Below are 27,257 nucleotides of genomic sequence, written 5' to 3' on the forward strand. Positions count from 1 at the left end.
AGCGACCTTAGGGGGTGGGCTCGCTGGACGTCGTTCTGAGGGGGACCCCCATCGCCGCGGGCACGACATGCCGACGCCTCGCGGGTTCCGAAGTCCGCGGTCACCATTCACTCCGACACAGCGACACTCCCTCGACATAACGACGCTTCGACGGTTCCGAGGTCCGCAGTACCCGTTCGCTTCGACACATCGACACTGACACATGACGGCGCCTCACCGATTCAGACGCCCGCATTCTCCGATACTTCCGACGCACTGACCCCATTAGAAAGCACACGCCACGCCGACGAACTACCGGTGGCACAGCCTACAGACAACGACGCCTGTGCCCGATCATCCTCTCCGGAGCCTGCATCTCGTGAGCGGCTTTCCTTAGACATACCTGTGATGCTGGATGGTCGCCACGTTCGAGCGTTATTAGATACTGGTGCTGATTATTCGATTTTAAGCAGCCAGCTCGCCGCCGTCCTCAAAAAGGTTCTCACGCCATGGGCTGGCACACACGTTCGCACTGCGGGCGGTCATTTGATTGCACCTCTCGGCATGTGCACCGCCCGAGTTCAAATCCGGGAGTCCACATTTGTCGTCTGCTGTCTTGTTCTGAATAACTGTTCGCGCGACCTCATCTTAGGTGTCGACTTTCTGCGTGAATATGGGGCGATTATTGACCTACGCGATAACAAGGTCACGTTTTCAACTGAGAGTGCTGTCGCCCTCCCCAACGCGCCGCGACCAAGCCAGACACTTCGAGTTTCTACGGACACAGTCACCCTGCCGCCTCGAACCAGCGCCTTCATTACGGTTGAGTGCGAATCATTTCAAGACGGTGACGCCATCGCCGAAACCAACCTGTCATTACTGTTGACGCAAGGCGTGTGCGTGGCCCGCAGTCTGATCCATCTTCACAGTGGCCAGTCACAGGTACTTGCTACCAATTTTTCGCACGAGCATCGGCATCTTTTTCGCGGCACTTCCGTAGCCTTTATCGAACGCATCTCCGATGTTTCCGAGTGCTTCTCCTCAGAACCAGTGCAGCCTCCTTTTCCCCTCGAGAGCCTCGATGTCAACTCCGCGCTGTCAACCAGCCAACGGGAGCAGCTGTGTGCACTATTGCTCGAATTCAGACAGTGTTTCGCCTCCTCGTCGAAAGTGCGTCAAACTACCATAGCCAAGCACCACATCGTGACGTACGATGACGTACACCCGATCCGTCAACACCCCTATCGGGTATCGTCTACAGAGCGCGAAGTCATTAAGTCCCAAGTTAAGGAGATGCTCGAAGATGACGTTATTCAGCCTTCCAACAGCCCATGGTCCTCGCCGGTCGTCCTCGTTAAAAAGAAAGACGGCACCCTCCGTTTCTGCGTCGATTACCGGAAGCTGAATGCAGTCACGAAGAAGGACGTTTACCCATTGCCACGTATTGACGACTCTCTCGACCGCCTTCGGCGCGCTCGTTATTTTTCGTCCATCGACCTAAAAAGTGGCTACTGGCAAATTGAGGTCGATGAGCGGGATCGTGAGAAGACGGCCTTTGTCACTCCCGACGGCCTTTATGATTTAAAAGTTCTACCTTTCGGTCTTTGGTCTGCGCCTGCCACATTTCAGCGGATGATGGACACTGTCCTTTCTGGTCTTAAATGGCAGTGTTGCCTAGTCTATCTCGACGACGTGGTGGTTTTCGCCGACTCATTTAGTCAACACCTTGATCGCCTGCGGACGGTCCTCGAAGCCCTTCGTTCAGCTAACCTGACATTGAAGCCCCAAAAATGCCACTTCGGTTACCAGGAGCTGAAATTTCTCGGCCATGTCGTCAGCGCCGCCGGCGTGAAGCCCGACCCCGACAAGCTGGCCGCGGTTGCGGAATTTCCACTGCCACGTGACAAGAAAGCTGTTCGGCGCTTCCTAGGGCTCTGCAGTTACTATCGGCGTTTTATCGAAAATTTCGCTGACCTCGCAGAACCGCTGACTCGCCTCACCCGTGACACCACACCTTTTGTTTGGTCCCACGAGCAAGAAATGGCTTTCGCCGAGCTCCGCCTGCGACTTCAAACGCCGCCCGTTCTTGCCCATTTTGATGAGCGAGGTGACACTGAGATACACACCGACGCCAGCAACATCGGCCTCGGCGCGGTTCTCGTGCAACGCCAGGATGGCGTTGAACGAGTCATCGCTTATGCAAGCCGCGCTCTGTCACGCGCAGAGATGAACTATTCGACGACAGAAAAAGAATGCCTCGCCATTATTTGGGCTGCTGCGAAATTTCGCCCCTATCTTTATGGACGCCCTTTCAAAGTGGTCACTGACCACCACTCCTTGTGTTGGTTGACCAACCTGCGTGACCCGTCTGGACGCCTGGCGCGATGGAGCCTTCGCCTGCAGGAGTTTGACCTCACCATTGTTTATAAGTCCGGACATAAGCATGAAGACGCCGACACCCTCTCTCGTGCGCCTGTCGAACTCGCAACCCCCGACACGGACGACGACATCAGTTTCCTTGGGGCTATCAATTCTTCTGATTTCTCAACCCAACAACGCGCCGATCCAGTGCTACGACCCCTCATCGATTATTTGGAAGGCCAGCCAGCCACCGTTCCTAAATGTTTTTCTCGACACCTGTCGTCGTTTTCCCTGCAACGAGGCGTGCTCTATAAGAAGAACCCTGGTTCCAGTTCGCGCGCGTATCTCCTCGTCGTGCCGACAACACTTCAGGAGGAAATACTTTCTGCGTGCCATGACGAACCAACCTCTGGCCATTTAGGATACTCTCGCACGCTTTCCAGAATCCGCCAGCTGTTCTACTGGCCCAAACTCGCCACTGTTGTCAAACGCTATGTGCAGAGCTGTCGGCAATGTCAGCGCCGTAAGGCCCCGACCGCCAAGCCTCCGGGACTCCTCCAACCTATTGCACCACCACGCGCCCCATTCGATCAGGTCGGCATTGACCTTCTCGGTCCGTTCCCTTTGTCCTCGGGTGGCAACCGGTACATCATCATTGCCATAGACTACCTCACTCGATACGCCGAGGCCAAAGCCTTACCCCGTGGCACAGCGTCCGAGGTTGCGGATTTCTTCGTGCATCAGATCGTACTTCGGCACGGCGCCCCGACCTACGTCATTACCGACCGAGGAACCTCATTTACTTCCCAGATGATGGCCGAAATTTTTCAGCTAAGCGGGACGACCCACCGGAAAACTACTGCTTACCACCCGCAGGCAAATGGGCTGACAGAGCGGCTTAATAAGACTATGGCGGACATGCTGGCGATGTACGTCGATGTACAACACAGGAATTGGGATACGATCATACCGTACGTGACATTCGCCTACAACACAGCAGTTCAAGAGACGACCCGTTTCACACCGTTCCGCCTCCTCTACGGCAGGGAGGTTCAGACGATGCTCGACGCAATGCTCCCTTGCGCAACCGATGACCATCTTTCTGCTGACGCTGAGGAGTTTACCCACGAAGCCGAGCAGGCTCGTCAGCTAGCCCGTATTCACATCACCCAGCAACAAGACAAAGACTCGCGGCGATACAACCTCCGGCACAGACAAGTCTCCTACCATCCCGGCGACCAGGTTTGGGTATGGATACCTGTTCGACGACGCGGCTTGTCCGAAAAACTCATTTGCCGCTATTTCGGTCCCTACAAAGTCTTGCGGCGCGTCAGCGACGTTAATTACGAGGTAGAACCGGACGCTGAACTTTCCCAGCAGAGAACCCGTCGAAAGCCCCGTCCAGAGATCGTCCATGTTTTGCGCCTGAAGCCGTATTTGGCACGGGGACCCACCCAGAATCTTCGTGCCTCTCTTGTGTGATTAATTGTGCTTGTGTGTGCTTGTGTGTGTGCTTGTGTTCGCGCGCTCTTCTGCGCGTGTTTTTTTTTTAAGAGGGGAGGAATGCCAGGTGGCGTTCGTGGCGCTCGGAAAGAAGACGACGCTCGTGGTGCTCTCGTTTTGAAAGACGTGGAAGTTCGCCGTCTCGCCAACTGAAGGACGTGCTGCCGAGCCCTGCCTTCTAACAGGTCCTCTCTTGTCACCAACACCGTGACAATATATATATATATATCGGAAGTGATTTCATTGCAGCTGATTGATCAATATAATATAAATTCACCAAAAATTGAAAAACGTAGCAGGATTTAATTCACGCCGTTTCGGCTGGAGGACCAGCCTTTTTCGAGTGCCCTCTGGCTGGTCGAGGCTGGTCCTCGAGCGGAAACGTCGTGAATATATACCTGTTATGTTTTTCAGTTTTTGGTGATTTTATGTTTTATATATATATATATATATATAATCAATTTCTCTCAGTTAATCTACTCAGCTAAATTGCTTATTAGGCTGCGTTCATAGAAAACAGTAACATTATTTTCCATTTTGGATTGCTTTAGTTGTGATCTTTTGATTTGGACAAAAATTTTCTATGTTGTGGGAAGTATCCTCTCTGTGATACTTCTTACCAAAAGGTCCTGTTCTGTAGCTGTCATTTTTGTGCTTATTTTCTTCAAGAATGCATCAGCCAGGTTCATTTTTAACTTGCGCAGCTTGCGCACATGCCCGTCATCTTTTCTAGGGCCTGCACAACTCTAAAATAAATCTCCCATCAACGCATTACAAGGACAAGCTGAAGGTTTCTATTAATTGTATAACAACCAATTAGGAATAGACAGAATATTGTGCATTCTATCGGCTAACCAGCACTGCACACGCTCGTATCACACCAAAAAGGTTAAAGATTTTTCGTGCAGGACCAAAGCATTCGAGAACTCTTTTTTTCCCTGTGCACGGTTTCTGAATACAACCCATTACCCGACAACATTGGAGACTGGCCAACCGTTTCATCATTCCTCTGCGCACTTGCCCGTAAACCATGACTTGATAGCCCACCTCTCCGTGTTGAATCATTACAATAGAAACAGTTGTCTTTGTTGTTTATTTTGCAGTTTATTCTCCAGTGTCTGGCATCTTATCTTTTTTTTCGTAGTGTGTTAAATTCCCACTCCTGCCTAAGGCCTGGTAACAAGGCTGGAAGTAGTTGTAAAATAAATAAATAAATAAATATATAAATAAATAAATAAATAAATAAATAAATAAATAAATAAATAAATAAATAAATATTAAAGGTGCGCAAAGTACTACTTACGTGCGGAGATGCGATAGCATTTCGAAGTTCGTTGCCTCCTCTTTTACTGAGTAATGTAATTAATCATTTACTTTTTATTCTATTCCTTAATTTTATTTCTTTATTTTTGTTATCTTATTTCGTTATTTTATTTTATCCTACTTTATTTTATGCCTTTTTCTTTTTAATTATGATGTTTATTTTGTTTAGTAGTTCGGTCATTTAAACTTTCCATCCAATCATTATCAATCATTACAAGTGATAATTACACTGTTAAGGATGATTGGCAGTTCATGAGGACACGCTCTGTCCGCAGCCCGCGGTGACACATCCTGTCCGCCCACTCATGAGGCAAGAAATGCTTTCGAATTTATAAATATTTAATGAGCGTATTACCAGCAATGCTGTTTATAGAATCTTAAGTCGCCATAATATATTTTTTAAAGCTATTCATTTATTTGATGTCCAATAAATAATTTCTGTTGTTTACTTTGGTATTCATAACAGTTTTGGAGGGTGCCGAGTTATGTCATGGCAGAGTTAAGCAATGTGTGACAATAAATTTCTTCTGTTTCTAACAGTCGACAAAGGATCATTTCTTGGGAATAAGCTGTGTTCAGCTTGTAGGGTTTCAGAATTGCTTTAGAATATGAAAGCTGTTGCCTTCTTTGCGCTGTCCCTTTTAGATTTCACTGTGACAAACGTCTCTTGAGTATCTTCAGAGTGAAATGGCTGTTCATATTTTTGTCGATTTCAGTGTTTTATTAGTGTGTTTGATATTTCGACACATCCATTTCTAGTGCCAAAATTCTATCTGAAAAAAAGTGAAGGAGCAGACAGACACTTTGGCCCACTGTTAATGCAATGTTGATCTCTTTTCTGTGAGAAATATGCGATTGGCAGCGAAGTCTCCAGAAAGAAGACCAATGATATCATGAAATGCGAAATTATATTGTACGTTGACACAAATCAAATTATTTCGCATAAGTAGGACACTTCCTTTGTCAACAAAGGACTGAAGGAATTTCTCGAACACGTGTAACCTTATTTTTTCCCTAATTCCTCAAAAATTTCGAAAGTTTGTTGCCCACCAATGGGCAAATTTTTTTTCAAACCGTTGTTACAACCGCAGTTCTTGAAATAAAGGCCTGTACGTGAGGGATGTGGCACAAGTGCTCTTTTTAGTTTGCCTGTTAATTTGCCCGAATTCGCCACGCCACAGATAAATGAACTGCACGAGAGCGCCCTTTCTGGACATCTAACAAATCAACAGTGCTGTTGCTTACCAGAAATATCTTGGTATTTAGCATTCACTAGCCTGCATACTCTAGCAAGCCGTTTCGGGGAAGAAAATGGCACGTTACCTGCAGCAGGAGCTCGGTGCCTTTGGCCACTAAACCCAAGGTCAAGAGATCAAATCCTGGCTGGTGCAGCCCCATTTTGATGGCGGTAAAATACAAAAACGCTCGTGTACTGTGCAAGTCATAGAGTACTTTAAACAACCACAGGTTATCCAAATTGATCTGGAGCCCTCCTCTGTGGCGTCGCACAAAGCATACATGCAGAATGACAGTTTGCACAAACTAATCCGAAGTCCTCCGCTGCACCAGGACGCACAGCCCCCATGCAGCTTCTTACTTTTCATCTTTGACTCACAGAAGGCGACTAAGATAACCAGATCTATCCAGAGGCCGGGTATATCCGTGCTTTTGCTTTTTTTTTGCAGCAGAACAAGTGCTCACGGATCTCAGTGAACCAAAAAGACCAGTTTTCAGAAACAAACACATGAATGAAACAAGGGAGTAATTCCGTACGTTGATGCCACCTCACTGTACTTGGAAAAGAAAAGGGGTAATGCTCCATAGTTGAATCACTATTTTACATTCCACAAGGGCTTACCAAGAACGTGTGAGCTAGTGACGGTTACTATCATGCAATCCTTCTGACAAGCAGCACCTTTACTGGTTTTTAAAATATGCTGAGATCTCGGCTGTTTAGTTATCCTGTGGCCAGGCAGGCGTTGCGCAAAGGGCAGGCATTAAAATTGTAGATTAAAAAGCAGTGTTACAAAAAAAAAAGAGCATTGTCACCTCTGGCCTCCACTCGGAAAATCCACAAAGCTGCTGCACAAGTGACACGAAAACTTTCACAAGCGTTAGTGATTAAAAATGCTGGCACTCCTGTGTCAGATTTCCGCTGTTTTTCGATTGATTGAAGACTATTCTCACCTTGGGCCGCAACAGCGTGCAATGGGTAAAGTAACTCTGCAGTGCCATTTTGGTGATTTTGCTGGGTTTCTCTATGTATGTAACATAACTGCGCCCATTATTCTGCTGCAGACGAGATATACAATAGGTTGGCGCGTTCGCGTGTGTGCTTGCTCCTTTCCTTTGTTCTGTCTGGCTTTAGATGCTCGCGTGCAAAGAAGGTCGAATTGTTATCGTGCGGTGCAAAAAATCACACTTGCAACGTATGCAGAGTGAACGAAGTAATGAAGTGGAAGAATATTACCATTATGAGTTTATTGCCTGCATAAATAAATGCAGTGCACAACAGTGATGTATTCTTCATGCAATAAAACATTTTTTGGTTGTGTAGATGTTGGCCCTGCGTGGTTATTTTCGTTTTTCTTGCATCTCTTGTGCACTGACGCAATTGGCATAGCATTACGGGGATTATTAAGCTGTTGCTACACACCCGCGTCCTAAAGCCTGCACCTGGCTCATGGCTTGCTCGAATGTTGAATGTATGAATAAAGTCATTGCGTTCGTGTTTGGTAACCTCTTGAGGATGATTAAAGGCCCTCATTCATTCAATCGATACCAAGCAAGACATGAGCCCGCTGCAGGTCATTGGAGGCGGGTGTGCAGCAAGAGCTTAATATTCCCCGCGAAGCTCTTTAGTATACAGAAGTAAGAGACGAGGAGGACCCAATACAAAACTGCATCAACATAGCTGGCTATCGGTTATCAGGGCGGTGACGGGGAGTGGTTGGACAGAGATCTCAAAGGGATCGGTTCTTACTTGGGCTGGCATTGGCACATATTCTCGGGCCACTTACCAGCCAATTATTGAATTCGGTCTCGGTTGTGCATAGGCTCCTGCTCGGCCCTGCGTCGGTGTCGGACGAAACGCGTCGGGCCGACGAAGTCGACCTCTGGAAGGCCAATGCCAATCCCCAATCTCGGCTCAGAATATTTCAGCAAGGTCGGCCTGTGCAGTTTCGATCGGCTTGCCTACGTAAGGACGACAACACGCCGAGCTCGTTTTGCGCCTTGCTAAGTACCACATTTCTCAGTGGCAATGCAGAGCAGTACGACTGGAATTGTCGCTGGTATGGCAGAAAACAAGCGCGTACACGTAGCCAACAAAAATATAGCACGAGGACAAAAAGTAACCAAGCGCTTGAAATGAACGCTGTTAAAAGGCAAGCAGCCGCATCCAACGATGTCACGAGATGACGAGCTGATGAGAGAGATAAGAGCCGCTACGCGCTGCTCAGAGAGACCGCGAACGTAAATATTTTTCTTAATAAAATTGTTTTCTTTCCAGACAAATGCACACGAAGCATTCTAAAACCATAAATCAACATTGTTTTGAACGTTTATAAACCAGAAATATGTAACCCATTATTATTCTCTTATTTGCGTTTGTCCTCACACTTGATTTTGGCGCTACAGTCCGCAGCCTTACTAATTTCGCTAGCGTTTCGTTCAAGACCGCATTCGAGCTGCGCCTACGCGACCTATGTAAATTGACCTTGTATTCTATTGCATGTTTTGTTAGAGCTATCAAGGAAGTGCTGACAGTCTTTTCGTAGTCTGAAAATGTGGGTACCTTCTGTGATTTCACAAATGATTCGATGCACATTATTCGCACGAACAGTGCATTCGACAAACAGTCTTGCAGGAACGCGTGGAACACATTAAGCAATGGACTGCCAGATGGCGGGAGTGTATCCCGCCACCTTCCTCGTTCAGAAGCGCGCCATTGGTCCGCTTCTGGCCTCTGTGTGGTCGGCCTCCTTCCTGCTGGAGGCGTGCCTGTGGGCGTGGCCTCACCCTTGTTAATATAAGACAAGACGTACGGCGCTAGCTAGCAGAGCAGCAGCTCAGGGGCGCGCGCGGTACACAGCCGCGTAAGATGCCTCGAGGAGGCGCATGATGTCTGCCGTCTCGCGCAGAGTGCGGCCAGTCCTCAGCGCTGCCAACAACCCAGGAGGTGCGCCACGGAGACTGGCCCTGGCATGTGATGCTCCTGCAAGCCGGCAGGCACGTCTGCGACGGCACGCTGGTCGCCGACCGATGGGTGCTCACCGCCGGAGCCTGCCTGCCGCAGGGGTGCGCCTGCTTGAATGCTCGTCTTCGCTAGGAACGGCGCTCCAATTCGTTCTCCTTGAATGTGCTGTAGAATGTGCTTTGGTTCGGGCAGAATTATAGGCAAACTCATAGATAATGTACCCTTTGCAAGGTGCATACCTGAAGCTCGACTTAAGCAATCGCTTCGCCAAGCGATGAGATATGGAGAGGAGAATGCAGTCCTTGTGGTTCGCAAGACGCCCTGAGAAGAGCAGCGTTATGGCAGTGTTCTTGGCCAGATCCAAGGATTTGTGACGATGAATGGGTGGTCTAAATTGGCTGAAGGTGCGCGTTTTTCCTATTGCCAGCCCACCTTAGATAGGCTGGCTAATTAGAACCTTACGAATTACACCTTAAGATGGCGATAACATCTTAGAAAATAGTTACCGGTTACCACCAAGGTGCATTGCTTCCATTTATTGTGACGGTCCAAAATACGGACCCTTTCTTGGATTTTTCAGATTTCCGCTCAAAATCTGCCGTCAGGAAACCTGGTGCAGCAGCCCTTGAAGCGTATTCTACATTAAAAAAGGAAACAGACTCAAGTGGTTGGTCCGGTTATGTCTTTCTCAGTCAGAAAAGACTGGAGGTCAAGAAAACTGCACGCGGCCGTTTTGTAATCAGTGAACCCGCGCCTAGCGGGGGCGCCTTCCCTCAACTTCTTTGTTACGTGGAAGTGGCGCTGCTAATCCGCAGTCTCTGCTTCATGCTAGAGAAGGCTCGTTTTATTCGGCTCAACAGATACGGGACATTGCTCGCAGGCGTGACCCCAGCGGCGAGTGGCAGGCCCGACTGGGCTCCGTGCGCAAAGAGTCCGCGTCGCCCTTCGACGTCAGGGCGGCCATCGCGGCGGTGCTGCGCTCGGCCGACGGTGTCCTGGCGCTACTGCGGCTCGACGCGGCCGTGCCCCAGAGCCGTGCCGTGCGGCCGGCCTGCCTCCCCCGGACGCCGCCCCCACAAGCGGGCCGCTGCGCCACGCTCGCCTACGGTGTCAAGGGTGAGTGAGCAGATGCGGTGCGGCGGAAGGGCAATGAGAGCCTGTCGTTGATGCGAGGAAGTCGCTGCTCCGTAGTGCGTTTCGCGAGGCGGGTTGCACGTGGGGGATAGGTGAAGAGCATATAATATCGCGACTTTGCAGCTCTTCTATGCCGCGGCATTAAAAATTGCTTACTGGTGAACAAGAATGGAGTTCACTAAGTGCGGTCTATGTGTCAAGCTATAAGCAGTCAAGTGGACAAATCTCTCGCGTTATGATGGATGTGCCTTTGCGCAGGAGACCAGTTGGAGCAAGTGAACCTGGAAGCGTCCGAGTGCGGTCCGGCTGTTTTGTGTGGTCGCCAAGCTTCCTGTGTGGTGAGTCCACCGTGGATCATGGCCGCCTTCATGAAATGGAGTCCGGCGGCACATGAATGTGCCGTAGAACATGCGCTCAAATGTCATGCTTAAAAACGAGACCCACATAAGTGTTCTTCAGAGTTAGACTTTTTTTATAACGTGCCAAAGAAACGGATGTGCACGATACTCGCGTGGCAAATGTTCTGACAGGGCAAGCACTGCGTGCAACGTTTATTAGGATGCGCGAAACTAAATTCCAAAACAGTGCAGCAGTATATATATATATATATATATATATATATATATATATATATATATATATATATATATATACATATATATGAAAAAAGACAACAATCACCGAAACCGAAGTGCATGTTTCTTTTGATTTCTTTTAATTGGTAGTGCCAATCAATGGGAGAATAATACTTAGCTTAATCTGTCGCTAAAAGGAAGTTACTTATCAAGCATAAGAAAAGCAACCATGCCACCGGTGGGATCCGAACCCACGACCTCCGAATATCACGTCCGGTGCTCTACCAACTGTGCTACGGCGACGGGTGTTCAATCTGCTGGTTTCGTGGGTATTTATGTTTATTGAGTGTAAGCGAACCATGAGAGTGTTCACCAGCGCCACGCTCGTCCATAGCTGCGGACGTAGCACGTCCTGTAATACCGCGAGTGTGACGTGGAACGTCATCTAACGGCGGGGGCAGAAACTGTGCGAGAACCCTGTTATGCTACCTAAGGCATCAAGACTGCCAGAATCGAGACCCTATATATCTTGGTTCTGGCAGTCTTGATGCCATTGGTAGCATAAGAGGGTTCTCGCACAGCTTCCGCCCTCGCCGTTATTTATATATAGTAAAAATATTTGTTGTGTGCAAAAAATAAAGTTTTCTCATCTGGCCCCTCATATAGTCCGACGCTGGGACGGTGCGGAAAACGGCAGAAATTCATTGCAAGAGGTCTTTGCAAACTTCGCAGCACGAAGCCCTGGCAGGCCGCCAACTCATGTGCTGGCACGGAGACCGCTGGCAGCTGGCGGGCGTGGCAGCCGAGCCTTGCGGCGGAGGTGCGCAGCGCTTCCATGGGCTTGGGCCCCACCTGGCGTGGGCAGAGGCGGCGCTCTCCTAGCGGCCGACGGCGACACTGCTGTGCGCTGCTTCGACTCCGGCTGTGCTTCGGCGTGGTGGTGCCATGTAGGAGTGAACATGGAGCGGCATGCATTTGAACAAAGCCACCCGGGACATTAGCCACCACGTGTCATTTCATCACTACGCATGTGGAAGAAACTTCATAAAAACTGCACGGATTACGGCAGGGCGCTGCAGTCGAGGCAGCTTCCACGCGCACTGGCGGAGTAACCCATACGGCTCCCTGACAGCAGCAACGCCGGGAAGCGTATGCAATGTCAGCAGAAAATGTTACTGCTCTGCTAAGCTATGTCCCTCAGCCTGAAGCGGCGAATTAGCGCTCTCGTTGACTTAGCTCGCTGGCGCTGCGAGCGCGAGCGACAACGGACGAACTCCACGTGAGCTCCGCTGATTTCGTGTTTTTACCCTAGACAGTGAGACCCTACAATACTTCCGTTGATATCACCGGTTTCCTGAAGACGAGCGGAATCCAGGGACACCAACCAGAAGTACGTACAACAAGTTTTGACCATTTTAGGTCAACTTTTCCCCGTGACCAAGCCAGATGCCTCGCTAGGCCTACTGCGCCGCGCCGAAGAATACGGAGCTCTGCGTCGCAGTGGCGTTCGCTACCTGCGTCGCAGCAGCGTTCGCCAGCTGGGCTGCGCCGTGGACCGTGCCCGCGCGCCGTAGTTCGCCATGAGGGTCACCGTAGAAGGCATCCCAATTTCTCGAGAAGAATTAGCAGCCAGTGATTGGTTGACTAAAGTTAACAAGCTCCGGGAAGCGCGAACAACATCAGGGCCTGCCGTGCCAGATTTCCCTGGAGACAAAGCGGGACCGAACCAAGCGTCCCAAATCGACAATGGGCTACGTGCGAAGACGGAAGCTGAACTCACGCCTCGGCAACGAGGACGCTTACTAGCCAAAAAATCTGTAGCATCGAACCAGCCTCGCTTACCCAGCAACGCTCTCAAGCTAATTGTGCGCCCACGGGGCGGACTGCTACTCTCCAAGATTACAACCTACCAACTACTGGAAGCAATTTGCACTGCTGCTCGCTTCACCAGGGACGCTGTTCGTCACGAAGACCTAATACAAGCTAACCTGATCCAGAATACTTTCGCGTACTGCACCCCAGTCGTAGAAAGAGCTGAACGGATGCTGCAACTCAAAGAGATCACCGTTGACAACAAGACGTATGAGATATCCGTCTACTGCGCTCCAGATGATAGCTCGAGCCGTGGTGTGATTCGCGGCGTCGACGTCCGACTGGATCGAAATACAATCCAAGCAGAGTTACAAGACACCCGTAACCCACCCATTCTGGACTTTCGGCGGCTCGGGAACACCACCGCAGTACTCATCACATTCGCTCAGCGCCAAGTGCCTACCTGGGTCTACTTTTGCAATAGTCGCCACAGATGCAACTTATTCAAGAAGAAGTACGAGGTGTGCTATCGCTGTGGCGAGCTCGGTCATCGAGCCGATGTTTGTGCAAGCACAACTACTAAGTGTAGAGGTTGCGGACTATCCAATCCTACCACCGACCACACGTGCAAACCAATCTGCCGCCTGTGCGGCAAAGAACATTTCACGGGCGATAGTCGCTGCAGGGAAATCTTCAGGATTCCTTACGAAGTCAAGCGCAGGAAGTGGGAGAAAATTCGAAATGCTGAGGCAGAGAAACTCAAGACCCAAGACACCGCCAAGCGGATCATACTCCAGCGCACCAGCCGATGGGACCGGCAACGCTCCGATAGCCAGCAGCGGCAGCTCCGAGACCGCTCGAGCTCTTTTCCACCGCTCAAGTCTCCCGCTCCACGGATGGGCTCTCAGGGGACCTCCCGGACCAATCCCGGGCCACCTGCAGTCGTCCAGCAGACAGGGGACTCTCCTCATCCTTTGCAGCAGCCACCTGGGCCACTACCATCTCTACCCGATCTACGAGAACGTCAAGAACCGGTGAGTACGCAGGAAGGGACTCCCACTACTCTAGACACACACAAAGCGATTATGGAACTGACAGCAGTCATCCAACAACTTATACTCAGAGTAGAGGCTCTCGAAAAGCCAATGGCCACACTCCCTTCGTCTCCCCCGCATCCGCAGGGATCATATGAATCAGTACCTATGGATATCGCTCCTCCCAACCGATCCGCACAAAAACGCAAAGCAACGTCCGACACCGACTCCCCCGCGGAGGGTTGGCAGGCGCGTTTTGCCAAAGTTGAGGAAAGCTGCAACCTCAGTCAAACTCGCATCAAAGCTTTAGAAGCACACATCGAACGCTCACTCCACACAATCGGCTCACAAGTCACGCAACAATTTGACATGCTGAACAAAGCTATAGAAGCACAGGGCAAACTCCTCGCTGCCGTGGTACCCGCGGCCCCTGCACCGACACCCGTTCAAACCCCACAACTATCCCCGCCTAATCATGGCGAGCAGCTCGGGTAACACCACCATCTGGCAGTGGAACTGTCGTGGGTTCGCGCGTAAGCGTCCGGTCCTCCAGCAGTTCCTCGCCGCGAGTAATCGCCCCGAACTAATAGCTCTCCAGGAATGCGACAAGAACACGAAACTTGCCGGTTACAGTACATACCTATCGGAACGAGTAAAACCTCGAATAGCTACTCTCGTCAAACGTAACCTCACTGTCCTCCAACACAATTTAGATCCAACTTTCCCCGAATACGTTTTCTTAGAAATATTACCCCGACCCTCGCGTAAACGTTGCACTAGTCTGTTTATAATTAATGTCTACAGCCCTCCCCGAGCTCATAAGGATATTTTCGGTCCGCTTTTCCTCAAAGCCCAGCAGCTGGCGCAGGGGCAACCCCTCCTCATTCTCGGTGACTTTAATGCGCATCACCGCGCTTGGGGCTACCACTATGACTCCGCTAAAGGTCGACGCCTTTGGAATGACTGGCATATGAACCAGCTGACTCTTATCACGGACGTGTCCTACCCCACTAGACACGGTACGGGCCTACATCGTGATACAACGCCGGATCTGGCCTTTACGACCTCCGGAGTTAAAGCGACTTGGTGTCACACTCACGAAAACTTTGGGAGTGATCACTTCGTACTCGAAATCGTAATACACGAGCCCACCAGGCAATGTACGCGGCCAGCTCAGGTGATTGACTGGGACTCCTTCCGGAAGCACAGGAAACAGCAGGACAAACCTCCCGCTATAACTGATATCAAGGCGTGGACAACCGAAATTGTCAAACAAGTGGCCGACGCCACTCAAACCGTCGAGTTAGAGGACAGTATCCCACACTGCGACCGCTACTACGCCCATCTGTGGGAGCGCAAGAAGTCGCTCGAAGCTCTACTTGCCACTCGGAAATGGGACCGCAATATCCGACGTAGACTGGCGCGCGCACATACGAATATCGAGAAATATGCAATAGAACTCACTCGACAGAGCTGGCACAACATATGTGACCAGATGAACAACACTCCAAACGCTCGTAAGACGTGGAACCTCCTTCGACATTTACTCGACCCAGAAGGAGGCAAGCTCCAAACACGCCAACAGCTCGAGCGAATCTTCCACCAGTATCCTGGCACGTCTGACGAGCTTAAACAAGAGCTTATAAATACTTACATCCGCCCTGAACCAACAACCAACCTCCCTTTCTATCAGGGCGCGGAAAATCTCTGTCTAGACGCTCCGATCACTTTAGCGGAGGTCCGAGCAGAACTCAATCGCCTCAAGACGACTTCGGCGGCCGGTCCTGACCGCATTTCAAATAAAATGCTTAGGAATCTAGACGACGCATCCATTCATGCTCTTACCGACTATTTTCAAGAATGTTGGGCCAGCGGTACCATCCCTCAAGAGTGGAAATGCGCCAATCTAGTCCTCATCCCCAAGCCAGGCAAACCACCAACCTTGGCCAACCTCCGTCCCATCTCTCTCACGTCCTGCGGTGGGAAGCTGATGGAACACGTTATCCAGACCAGACTCTCACGATACCTTGAAGACAACCATCTTCTACCAGACACTATGTTCGGCTTCCGCCCTCATTTAGCAGCCCCAGACATTATGCTTCTTCTCCATCATCAGGTAGTCATGAGACGTACACTAGACACGAAAGTCATCGTCGGCCTCGATGTTGCCAAGGCATTCGACAACGTCCTCCATGAAGCGATTCTTCAACAACTTCAAGCTCTCGGTGTCGGACATCGCATGTATGCGTACATCCGAAACTTTCTCACCGACCGCGCAGTGCAACTTAAAGCCGGCACGGGAGATCCCTCCATCATCTCTCCGGGAAACCGTGGCACGCCGCAAGGCGCCGTACTTTCGCCGATGCTTTTTAACGTCGCACTGATAGGCCTGCCGAAGCTACTGGCCGACATCCCCCACCTGCATCACAGCATTTATGCTGACGACCTCACACTTTGGATCACGCGCGGCAGTGACGGCCAGATTGAAGAGACTTTACAGACCGCGATCGAACGGATCGGAGATTATCTAAGTACAGTTGGCCTCACGTGCTCGGCGACAAAGTCCGAGTATATCATCATTCCTTCCCCGGGACGACGCCCTTCAAAGATACTTCCGGACATCAGCCTCCAGGTGCAAGGAAACCCGATTCCTCGAACAGACAACATCAGGATCCTGGGCTTGCATCTACAGGCCAACGGCAGCAACAACATCACGATCCAACGCATCGACCAGTCGGTTGTGCAGATCGGACGCCTCCTTAAGCGAATCTCCAACAAGCATCATGGCATGCAAGAGTCCAACCTCCTGCGCCTCGTTCAAGCTTTCGTCTGCTCCCGCATCACCTACTCTGGACCCTACTTACGTCTCACTCGTGCCGAAAGCGAACGGCTAGACGCGTCACTTCGAAAAGCATACAAGACGGCCCTAGGTCTTCCCATGTCCACAGCTACCCATAAGCTCATGGCTCTCGGAATCTCCAATACCGTGAGCGAACTGATCGAAGCAACCCTCACCGCCCAGTATGAGCGGCTCCCACTCACACACGCTGGCCGAGCGGTACTGCAGCAAGTTGGGATCTCCCCGCCGAGATCGGCCCCAAGTTACGCTGAAATTACATCGGAATATCGCCTAAATCTCCGCATTCCTCCCATTCCCAAACGGATGCACCCGGAACACCACGCCGAGAGACGGGCCGACCGGGCTCGTCAGTTAGAGAAACGCTTCAGCGGACGTCCGGACGTCACGTATACGGACGCCTCTTACCATCCATCGAGGCCAGCGATGGTGGCGGTAGCTCTCGCCCCTCACCGCAGCTGGTACACAGCCTGCAGCATTCGCAATGCAGAAACAGTCACCGCAGCTGAGGAGGTTGCCATTGCGCTCGCGCTAGCCGACCCTAATACCAAAGTCGTCATCAGTGACTCTCAACAGGCTATTCGCAACTTCGATGCTGGCCGTATCTCTTGCCAGGCGTTACACATTCTACGTTCTACACCACCCTCTTCCACATCTCGCTTACTTCTTTGGGCTCCAGCCCACGAGTCGCTCAGCGGAAACGCCCAGGCACACACTCTCGCTCGAGATCTCAGCTGCCGAGCCGAGAGTATGATCAGCCACCCTGCTTCCGCTGACACTAATATCCCACGCGCTTCACTATCTCTACTCACCACTTACACGGACATACTCCAGCACTACAGACTCCAAAGGTGCACATATCCTCCCGCACACCGCGATCTAACAAGACGCGAGGCCGTCCAATGGCGCAAACTACAAACTGGCAGGTTCCCACACCCCCTCTTATACAGCAGGATCTTTCCGGAACAGATAGCCCCCATGTGTAAACACTGCTCAACTCCGGCCACACTCATACACATGGTGTGGACTTGTACACATTACAACAGAGACAACGCAAACACCCCAGAGACGTGGGAGTCTCTCCTGTGTACTTCCAAGCCAGCAGACCAACGCTGGCTTATCCAGCGCGCGGTGGAGGCCGCGGCATCCCAAAGGATCCCCGCCGACCTCCTCTAAGTCAGCGCAACCGGTCCTTTGACTGGTCCCCTGTTTTTGGGCGCAATAAAAGAGTTTACCTACCTACCTGGCATCCCACTTCGTCAGCTGTGCTCCACCGAAAGCTGCACTGTGCACCATACACTACTGTTGGGCTTCCGGGGCAGAAGCGGTGCATACCACGCGGCTCAGTTCTTTAGACGCCTTTTCGCCAAGCGAATGAGCTGACATCTGTCGTGACTAAAGAATGGACAGCAGAAAGTGACGCGGCAATGGAGTCTCACCGAAGCACCTTTGCTCCCGACGAAAAATGCGCCACATGTTGGCCGTCATCAAAAGAAGCCTGGCTCGCCATCAGCGCTCCTGGCAGAGTGTGGCGGAAGAAGAAACGACCTTTACAGGGACACTGATATGAAATTCGATTATGACAGCAGAGTGAATAAAGTATACAGGGTGTTTCACGTAACTTGCACCATGGATTTACAAAAAGTGGCGCACGGGAGCTGGGTTAAACCAACGACATTGTTTCGCGTCGTGTGGCGCTCCTCAGAATATTTTTTTTAATTCTGAGTAATTGGGTAATTAGCTAATTATGTAATATCAATGATGCAAAATTTGTAATATTTATTTTATGGTCACACGTGTTTCGTAAAGTCGTTGAGGGGGTAACGAAAGACGCGATCCAGTATTTTACGGCCGCCGCGGTCGCTGAGTGGTTATGGCGCTCGGCTGCTGGCCCGAAAGACGCGGGTTCGATCCCGGCCGCGGCGGTCCAATTTCAATGAAGGTGAAATTCTAGAGGCCCGTGTACTGTGCGATGTCAGTGCAAGTTAAAGAACCCCAGGTGGTCGAAATTTCCGGAGCCCTTCACTACTGCGTCTCACATAGCCTGAGTCGCTTTGGGACGTTACACCCCCATAAACCATAAACCAAACCAGTATTTTAGTTACGTGTTCGTTCTTTCTAGCATTTCGAAAAAGCCCGCGAAATATGAAAACAAAAAAATAAACGTGGTCGCGCATTTGCGCTACAGTATTTTAGTGCTGTCGAGCGCGTACTGAGTAAACAAGGATCGCGCGCTCACCATCTCGAAGTGGGTGGCCGCTCTGCGCATTGTTACTGAATATTCTTTAATTTTCGAGCGCCTACAAACGAGGCAAATGTCACATGAAAACAATGACTTCAGCGAAACGAGCAAGAACGGCGCCAGAAAATGAACAACGAAACGGGACCAGAAAATGTACAACATGAGTGCGTGTGTTGTTCCTTGACATCGCTTTCACGTCGCCATCCATGTTGCGGAAGGCTGCTTCGCAGAAACCACAAAAGATGACAAAATTAAATACGATGATGGAGGCAGAAAGCAAGCAATTGCTTTTTTTTACCAAGCAAAATAAAGAAAGCAGACCTCACCTGTGCCGAAAATGGCTTTCACGTCTGCTGCCTTCGCTCTTCGCCACTTTTCTTTTAAGTTGTCCCAGCACTTGCGCAGCTGGGCCTCAGTGCGGGGCCGAACGTCGGTGCGGCAGTTGTACTGCTCAGTGAGCAGCTTCCAGGTCTTCTTTCTCTCCAGGGAGGCCCCGTCGCTCTTTTTGCATTCGATCACAGACTTGTGCGTGTTTACCAAGTCCGTCAGGACGCGGCGCTCGCTCTCCGTAAACGTTGTTCTTTTTTTTTTTGCTCCGCTTACACGTGTTACAAACAAATAAACAGGCAGTAAAATTCAATATAATATATACAGAAAACCTAAATTCTAGATTTACTAATTAAAGAAAACACAAACAACCAAAAAGCACAAGCGCACAAGCACAACGCACAAAGCACACGCACAACACACGAGGCACACGAAAATAAACAAAAACGGACGTCGGCTCAAATAAGCTTCTTATAGCGACGGCTGGCTATCATTGTGGCTAGATAAAAAAACGTGCGTCAAAATTAGAACCAAGTTTTCTAAATTCGCCTAATAAATGTAACTCCCGTATTTTTTTAACTACTTTATATGGGATAGAAAAAAGTGATGAGTGCAAGCACTAATGACGGAAGCTTTAATTTTTTTAAGCCTCGCAACCAAGCCTCTTACTTCCGCGGTTAAGGGCGCTGTCCGTAAGGACGCCGAAAGGTAGGTTTCTGAAACGCGGCTTCGCCTTTCCCGTACCTTCCACTTTCGGTAACCTTTACGAAAGTCGCCTCTCGAGTGAAGGTAAGGTAAAGGTAAGGCCCGTTTGTGAATACGGCAGTTAGAGATGCAAGGTATTGAGAACTCTTTTGGGAGGCAGTTATGATAAAGCCATTTTTCCGATCACTTTATTGCACGATTGTCGGCGGCATAATCGTGGGTGCGTGAGGGCTGTCCCTCGACGGCACTTAAACATTAAAAGAAAGTAAAATGCAACAATTAAGACAATTAAAAGATAATAAAACATTATAAAGCACTAAGAACATTAAAAGAGCCACCAGAAGCTAAAGCAGGATTGGCACTCCAAACTGCAGTTCACGAATGGAAAGAACGCAATGATGGAAAATGTAAAACTGGCGAAAAGTGAATAGGAAACGCAAAATAATGAAAAATTGCGCATTTGAACTCTATTTCGAATGTGTTGCGCTACTAATCTGACTAATTAAAGTAATTTAAGAGTTAAAGAGGGCTTCATGCACTAGCGTGAAAGCTTTGGGTCCAGTAATCAGATAATGCAAGGAGCCATGAGAGTGTATTCTAAACAACCAGTGTCGAATTGTCCAATAATTTTTCCAGATGTCATGGCCGCCGAAGTTTCCTGCAGAAAACGAAAAAGAACATACGATGCACTACATTAATTATGACAAAGTGACAAAGTAATTAACGCGAAATGCGACAAAATTTCCGCTGGCGCAGATGTAGCAAATGGGTTGATTATGTAATTTTTCGAGTGTTGTTCGTTGTTTTATTATGCTAAATCGGTTCTCGATGAAGTGCATGTTACGAACGCATGGTGACCGCATCAGCGAGTGCCCGCGAGCAAATCACTCATGCCGTCACTTCATTGTCATACATTCTGCTACACAGTGGGAGGTGCAAGGTTCCGGCTTTCACAGCTCCTCTACGGACGGGCCCAAACTACAAAAATAGCGTCTCTTCCTACTGCACTTCATTTGGATTTGTAAAAAGAAAAAATCGAATGACCGGCAGTTACCACAAAGTTGGCACAACGCGATGGCGTTTCTTTTTCTCACCTTAGACTCTATGACGTAAAATTTTGTTCTCATAGCACAAAAAGCCGAACCCAATTTAAGAACCCAGTTATCAGTCGCCTTTTCAGTATAACGTAGCTTCTAAACAGCAAGTCTCGCCGCTCACTTTCAAATGTCTGATTCCCTGTAGTTCTTCCCAGTAGCAGCGCTGCGTAGTGGCCGCCCGCTCGTCGACCGCGCGACACTCTCTCCATCCACCGTTGAAGAGGCCACAGCTGCAAAATTGAACACACACACACACACACAGCTGAAATTCCTGAGTGAGGCAGAAAGTAAAATTTGCTCTATAATTTGAAACGGATTTTCTGGACCATAATCTAAATTTGGTTTGTTATATTGGTGAGTACTACCAATTATACATAAAGAAAAGGGCGCCTCAGAAGCACAGCAGTTTTTTTTTCGTTTCTTTAACTGATATACGCACATGTAGGTGAGCTTTTGGTGGCACCTCCCACAGCGAAATACAATTATATCACAGCTGAAATCAGTGGTCCACCATTATGTTTACATACGACCTCCAGTCGCACAACGACGTAATTTGTGCACCCCTAGTCTTGTTGCTACCACGTAGGACCGACGGTTAGACTTATTTACAAGTGTGAATTATGGGACAGTAAGGCTTAGAGAGCACATCCCATATATCCGCTCCCCATTTTCGGCTAGCTTCTGATGCAGGAATCGAAGACTTACACAGCGAGTGAATAAAGCAGTGCAGTTTGAGACATTTCGCCATTCATCTCTGGATAGCGTAACTGAGGGCGCAGTTCTACATTGTAGAGTCATGTTGCGTTTGTAGTGCTATGCAGCTCAGCCACGCTACAAACGACAGCAGACACCATTACTGAACTCACCTCAAGAATCGGACTAGTGTGCTGGCCAGAAAATTCAGAATTACTCGTCATACCTCCTAAGGTACAGAATTACCAAACCCCCATAGAAATCCGAATTCAGAGCAGACAAATACACCAGGTTCATACCGTACGCATTCTAGGACTGTACCTTCAACGGGATGTAAAAAACAGAGACACAATTAAGCGACTGAAAAAGGCCATCGCAGCCACCAGGCAACTCATAGAAAGGGTGGCTGGACGCGCACATGGGCTGAGAGAGGCGGACAACCTTCGCGTAGTGCGCGCCTATACCCCCAGCCGAATTTTTTATGCTACGCCATACCTGAAACTAACAACCAGTGAGGTCCAGCAAACAGACTCCTTGATTCGGCAAGCCACAAATGAGCACTTAAATTACCAAAAAAAAAAACACTAGAAACGAAAAACTGCTCGAAGTCGGAGATCATAACACCCCACATGAACATCGCGACGCCAACTTACAAGCACATTATAATAGACTGTGCGCCTTCAATCGTCGGCGTCTTCAATGTCCTGTTTTATGATTCACCCCGACCAAACGAGTTTTCGTACAAATCTTGATATTATAATAGACTACACGCTACAGAACCGGACGACGCATACTCAGTCAGCTAGGCATCACTATCCCTGCAAACAACCCATCAATAAGAACATCCCTCACCCACATTCAGACTTTAATATGTCGTACCATTACCCAGGAACATGCACCCCCATCATGACCAAGGTCGCAGGAAGGCGCGCGCGGCAGCGCTGCACAGCTGGTACTGGAATGAGCCTGATATTGTTTGGACGGATGCCGCCTGCGATGAGCACAGAGCCACAGCGGTTATCCACAACCCATACATAACACGCCTAACTTTCGAGCTTCCTTCAGGCACCACCTCTGAGGAAGCCGCGGACACCGCTATAGCCATTGCTCTGGCATACACATACGCCCGTTACAATATTAGTGACTCAAAAACCGCCATTATATATTTTTGGCACGGGCAGGGTTCATCCCACTGCGCAATGCCTGCTGCACATGCCCACCCGCCATCTCTTCCGACGCGCTGAGCTCATCAGCGTACCTGCGTACTCGGGAAATCCCGGAAACGAGGCCGCCGACTCCTTAGCCCGAAGGTCTAGAAACCGGCCGCAGGCGGACATAGTGGAGGATTTCTCAAAGGAGCTTATCCACTCCTTTGCAGATGTCACCGCAAAATCCCGCGCTCAGCGTCTAAACTACCCGCCACCCAACCAATCCCTCACTACCAGTGAACAGTCAATTTGGCGTCGCCTGCAGGCGGGAACGTTGCCTACACCAGCCAATCTTTCAAAATTTATGCCGGTACCCCAATATACATTTTGTGCTCCCACCCAAGGCCACCCTTACCCACATACTCTTATGCCCGGCCTCCCCTGGCCTCGCCGGTCCGGTTCCTCTCCGAACTTGGGAGGACAGGGAGACCTCACGATGGTCAGCGTACCTCGCCAGGCAGAAGATCGCAATGAGCCGGGCCGCATACGTCATGGACCAACACCACATGAACGTCTAGACTGTCAGTGGGGTCGTGCGGAGACCCAGGAGGCCTGCGGGCCTCGGATTCTCTTGATGAATAAAGTTTCCATCCATCCATCCGTCCGTCCGTCCATCCGTCCGTCCGGTCGTCCGTCCGTCCATCCATCCATCCATCCATCCATCCATCCATCCATCCATCCATCCATCCATCCATCCATCCATCCATCCATCCATCCATCCATCCATCCATCCATCCATCCATCCATCCATCCATCCATCCATCCATCCATCCATCCATTCCATTCCATCCATTCCATTCCATCCCATCCATCCCATCAATCCATCCATCCATTCCATCCATCCATTCCATCCATCCATCCATCCATCCCATCCCATCCCATTCCATCCCACTCCATCCATCCATCCTTTTTAACGCGACAGCGTTAAGGAGCTCGTGTCGCAGAAAAGCCGGTGTCGGCGTCGGCGGCGTTGGCCGTGTGCGAAATATCCTCCTTCTCGCAATATACCCCACTGCCCCAACAGATAGCGCTTGACGGCAGCGCCTCCCGCTCGTCTAGTTCGGGTGCAGAGAGGAGCGAAAAATCTCCTCCTCGCAATGTACCCTACAGCCCCAACAGATAGCGCTAGACGGCAGCGCCTCCCGCTCGTCTAGTTCGGGCGCAGAGAGGAGCGAAAAATCTCCTACTCGCAATGTACCCCACAGCACCAACAGATAGCGCTAGACGGCAGCGCCTCCCGCTCGTCGAGTTCGGGCGCAGAGAGGAGCGAAAAATCTCCTCGCAATGTACCCCACTGCCCCAACAGATAGCGCTAGACGGCAGCGCCTCCCGCTCGTCTAGTTCGGGCGCAGAGAGGAGCGAAATATCTCCTCCTCGCAATGTACCCCACAGCCCCAACAGATAGCGCTAGACGGCAGCGCCTCCCGCTCGTCTAGTTCGGGCGCAGAGAGGAGCGAAAAATCTCCTCGCAATGTACCCCACTGCCCCAACAGATAGCGCTAGACGGCAGCGCATCCCGCTCATCTAGTTCGGGCGCAGAGAGGAGCGAAAAATCTCCTCCTCGCACTCCCTGCAATGTACGCCACTGCTCCAACAGATGGTGCGCGACGGCAGCGCCTCCCGCACGTCTCGTTCGGGCGCCGTGGGGCGGCACGCAGGAATGACGCGGTGAGCGGCGAACAACGCAGTGCGCATCCAAAGCGCGTTCACCACGAAGCTTGCGGCTTGCTGTCCGTTCGTTCGGCGCGGAAGCTATGCTGGCGTTCGGGGCATCGGGTTTGTCGAGAACGATGTGCCTTCTTTCACTCCCGCCTTTATCCCTTCCCTTACGGCGCGGTTCAGGTATCCAACGATATATAAGACAGGTACTGCGGCATTTCCTTTCCTACAAAAACCAATTATTATTATTATTATTAACGATGTGCCGACGAACTACGACTGCAACTTGAGTCCCGCGAGTTTCGGCAAGGGGCCTGGCAGCGCTTCTACGTGGTTTGCCGCGCCGCGCGTCCGTTTCACCGCACCTAGCAAAGCGATTTGTCTAACGGGCAAGGCGTCGCGCCGAACGGGCATGGCGTTCCGTGGACTCCCTGGCAGTGCTGCGACGCGCTGTTGCGTTCCACTCTTAAAGGCGAAGCTTGAGCGTTCTCCAATTTGTTCTCCTCGGTTTACATTCTTCTTCCCTTATCTGCCAGCGTGATCCTGGCGTCCTTCCAGAGCGGGATAGTTGAAATACTTTCCTTTTTAACTTTCTGGTCACAAAGGGGACTACGCGACAGATCCTGGCGCCCTTACAGAGCGGGATAGTTAAAATACTTTCCTTTTTAACTTTCTCGTCACAAAGGGGACTGCGCGACAGATCCTGGTGCCTTTCCAGAGCGGGATAGTTAAATTACTTTCCTTTTACCCTTTCTCACAAAGCGGACTACGCGACAGTTACGGAGAAGTTTGCGTCACTATGTCCCCACCACACTTCAAAAGCTCATCCGGACCAAAACTTTTTCGCCCACCGCCTTAGGCCCGTTTCACATACATGCGACTGGATCGAAAATATTCGGTGAGTCGGTGTAGCCGCAGTGCGATTTTCGGTCACTGCTTTCACATGCAACACCGACACACCGAATTCGGTTGGAGCGACACACAGGGTTGCTTGATGCATGCATAGGCAACCGTTGGTCAATTGCAATATTAACACAGCAGGGTGTGTGTCGACGCTGTAATTTTTATGCGTGTTTTTAGTTATGACAAAACCTTTCACATGTTTTCAATGGAATAAATGATTTTGTATTAATCAACAATTACGTTGTTGCGCTGCTTGAAACTGCCGGGACGTGAAAATAGCGCCAGCCAACAGAGCGTCTGCTCGCTCTTTGTCTTTCCACTGGCGGAGCTTGGAGTGTGCACTCGCGCGATAACTCAGCTCCGTAAGTTCCTCAACCCCTGCGATGGCATCAACGCTCTGTCCCAATAGCGTTCGGCATCTTCTTCTCCATGAGTATTGTAGAAGAAGCTGCTTCTTCAGGAAGACAGCGACGACGACGTCGACACTCCAGCGGTCGCGTCTCCGCTCGACTCCCGCCATCGGCGGCTGATGCTACTGGAGGAGTACTTCCTGCTGGAGAAAGAAAAAACTTCTGGAGAGCCTGTGGAGCCCGAGGCGTTGTTGGGTTCGACCTATCTGGGAAAACCGAAAGTCGGAGTCAGAGTTCTATATTGCCGTGAGTTGAAATATATATTTGGCATAGCGTATATACTTTGCACAGCGTGCTTTCAACGTATGTGCTTCTACGCGCACGCTGCTCTCTGCAGATGCCACTTCTGATGTCCGGAGACCGGGATTATTTCCGGAAGTACCACAAAATGACTCCGGAACGGTTTGAGGAGCTACATGCGCTTCTTGAGGAAGCGCTTACGAAGGAGCACTGCGTTCGTGAGCCGCTCCCTTCTCGGATGAGGCTGGCCATCACTCTGAGGTCAGTAGGTTGGTTGCAGGATTCTTGTGCGCCTGCTTCTCAGTAATTTTTTTTCTCCGGGGAAACTGCTGTCAGGATGTATTAGGTAATCGCTTACGCGACAATCACGTGAATAGGCCACAATTATTTTAATGGGAGGTACTCAAGCTTTCTTGTTTTGCGCACAGCCACAAATGTTACATTTGCACTGACAGTCTCTTCCATTTCTGTTTTCAGATACTTGTCACCTGGCATGCAAATGCAAGATGTCGCCCTCTGTTTTAGGGTGGGAATTTCAACCGTAGCAGGGATCGTCCACTTTACGTGCAGACTGCTATGGAAGGTGCTGCAGCCTGTCTGCTTAAAGGTATGAGGCATTGCAGTTCCATTTAAAGGTCGCGCTTACTTTCTTAGTCATATATGTATCATAGCTATTTGTCTACCTATATCTGCTATGCTTAGCTGCCTCATTTAATACTGAAAATGGCGTGCACTTCACTATGGCCCGTATAACTGCGCGCCTTATGTCATGGCCAATTTCTGTTTCAGATGCCAACCACCGAAAAGTGGCTAGAGGTGGCGGCAGGTTTCCCTCACAAGTGGAATTTTCCTCACTGCGTGGGTGCAGTTGATGGGAAGCAGGTGCAAATCCAGGCCCCATCACGCTCTGGGAGCCTGTACTACAACTATATGGTACTAATTGTAATTTGTCAATTTTAACAGCAATTCTTATGGTGCTGGTTACTTGCAGTGCACG

At 50.2% G+C, this 27,257-nt stretch overlaps 2 protein-coding genes across 2 annotated transcripts in view; both read left to right on the forward strand.

The window, feature by feature from the left end:
* Window positions 1-11,955, forward strand: part of LOC144114511 (atrial natriuretic peptide-converting enzyme-like) — a 31,143-nt gene extending 19,188 nt beyond the window's left edge. Inside the window, exons 12-15 of the mRNA XM_077648304.1 lie at window positions 9,344-9,465; window positions 10,245-10,480; window positions 10,757-10,836; window positions 11,806-11,955. Coding sequence (XP_077504430.1) covers window positions 9,344-9,465; window positions 10,245-10,480; window positions 10,757-10,836; window positions 11,806-11,955 — 588 coding nt within the window. The remainder of the gene's footprint in view (window positions 1-9,343; window positions 9,466-10,244; window positions 10,481-10,756; window positions 10,837-11,805) is intronic.
* LOC144125662 (atrial natriuretic peptide-converting enzyme-like) overlaps window positions 1-27,257 on the forward strand; it is a 996,499-nt gene that overhangs the window by 85,129 nt on the left and 884,113 nt on the right. The gene's annotated exons all lie outside the window — the stretch shown is intronic.

Source organism: Amblyomma americanum, chromosome 1, assembly GCF_052857255.1.
Source record: "Amblyomma americanum isolate KBUSLIRL-KWMA chromosome 1, ASM5285725v1, whole genome shotgun sequence".
Lineage (NCBI taxonomy): Eukaryota > Metazoa > Arthropoda > Arachnida > Ixodida > Ixodidae > Amblyomma > Amblyomma americanum.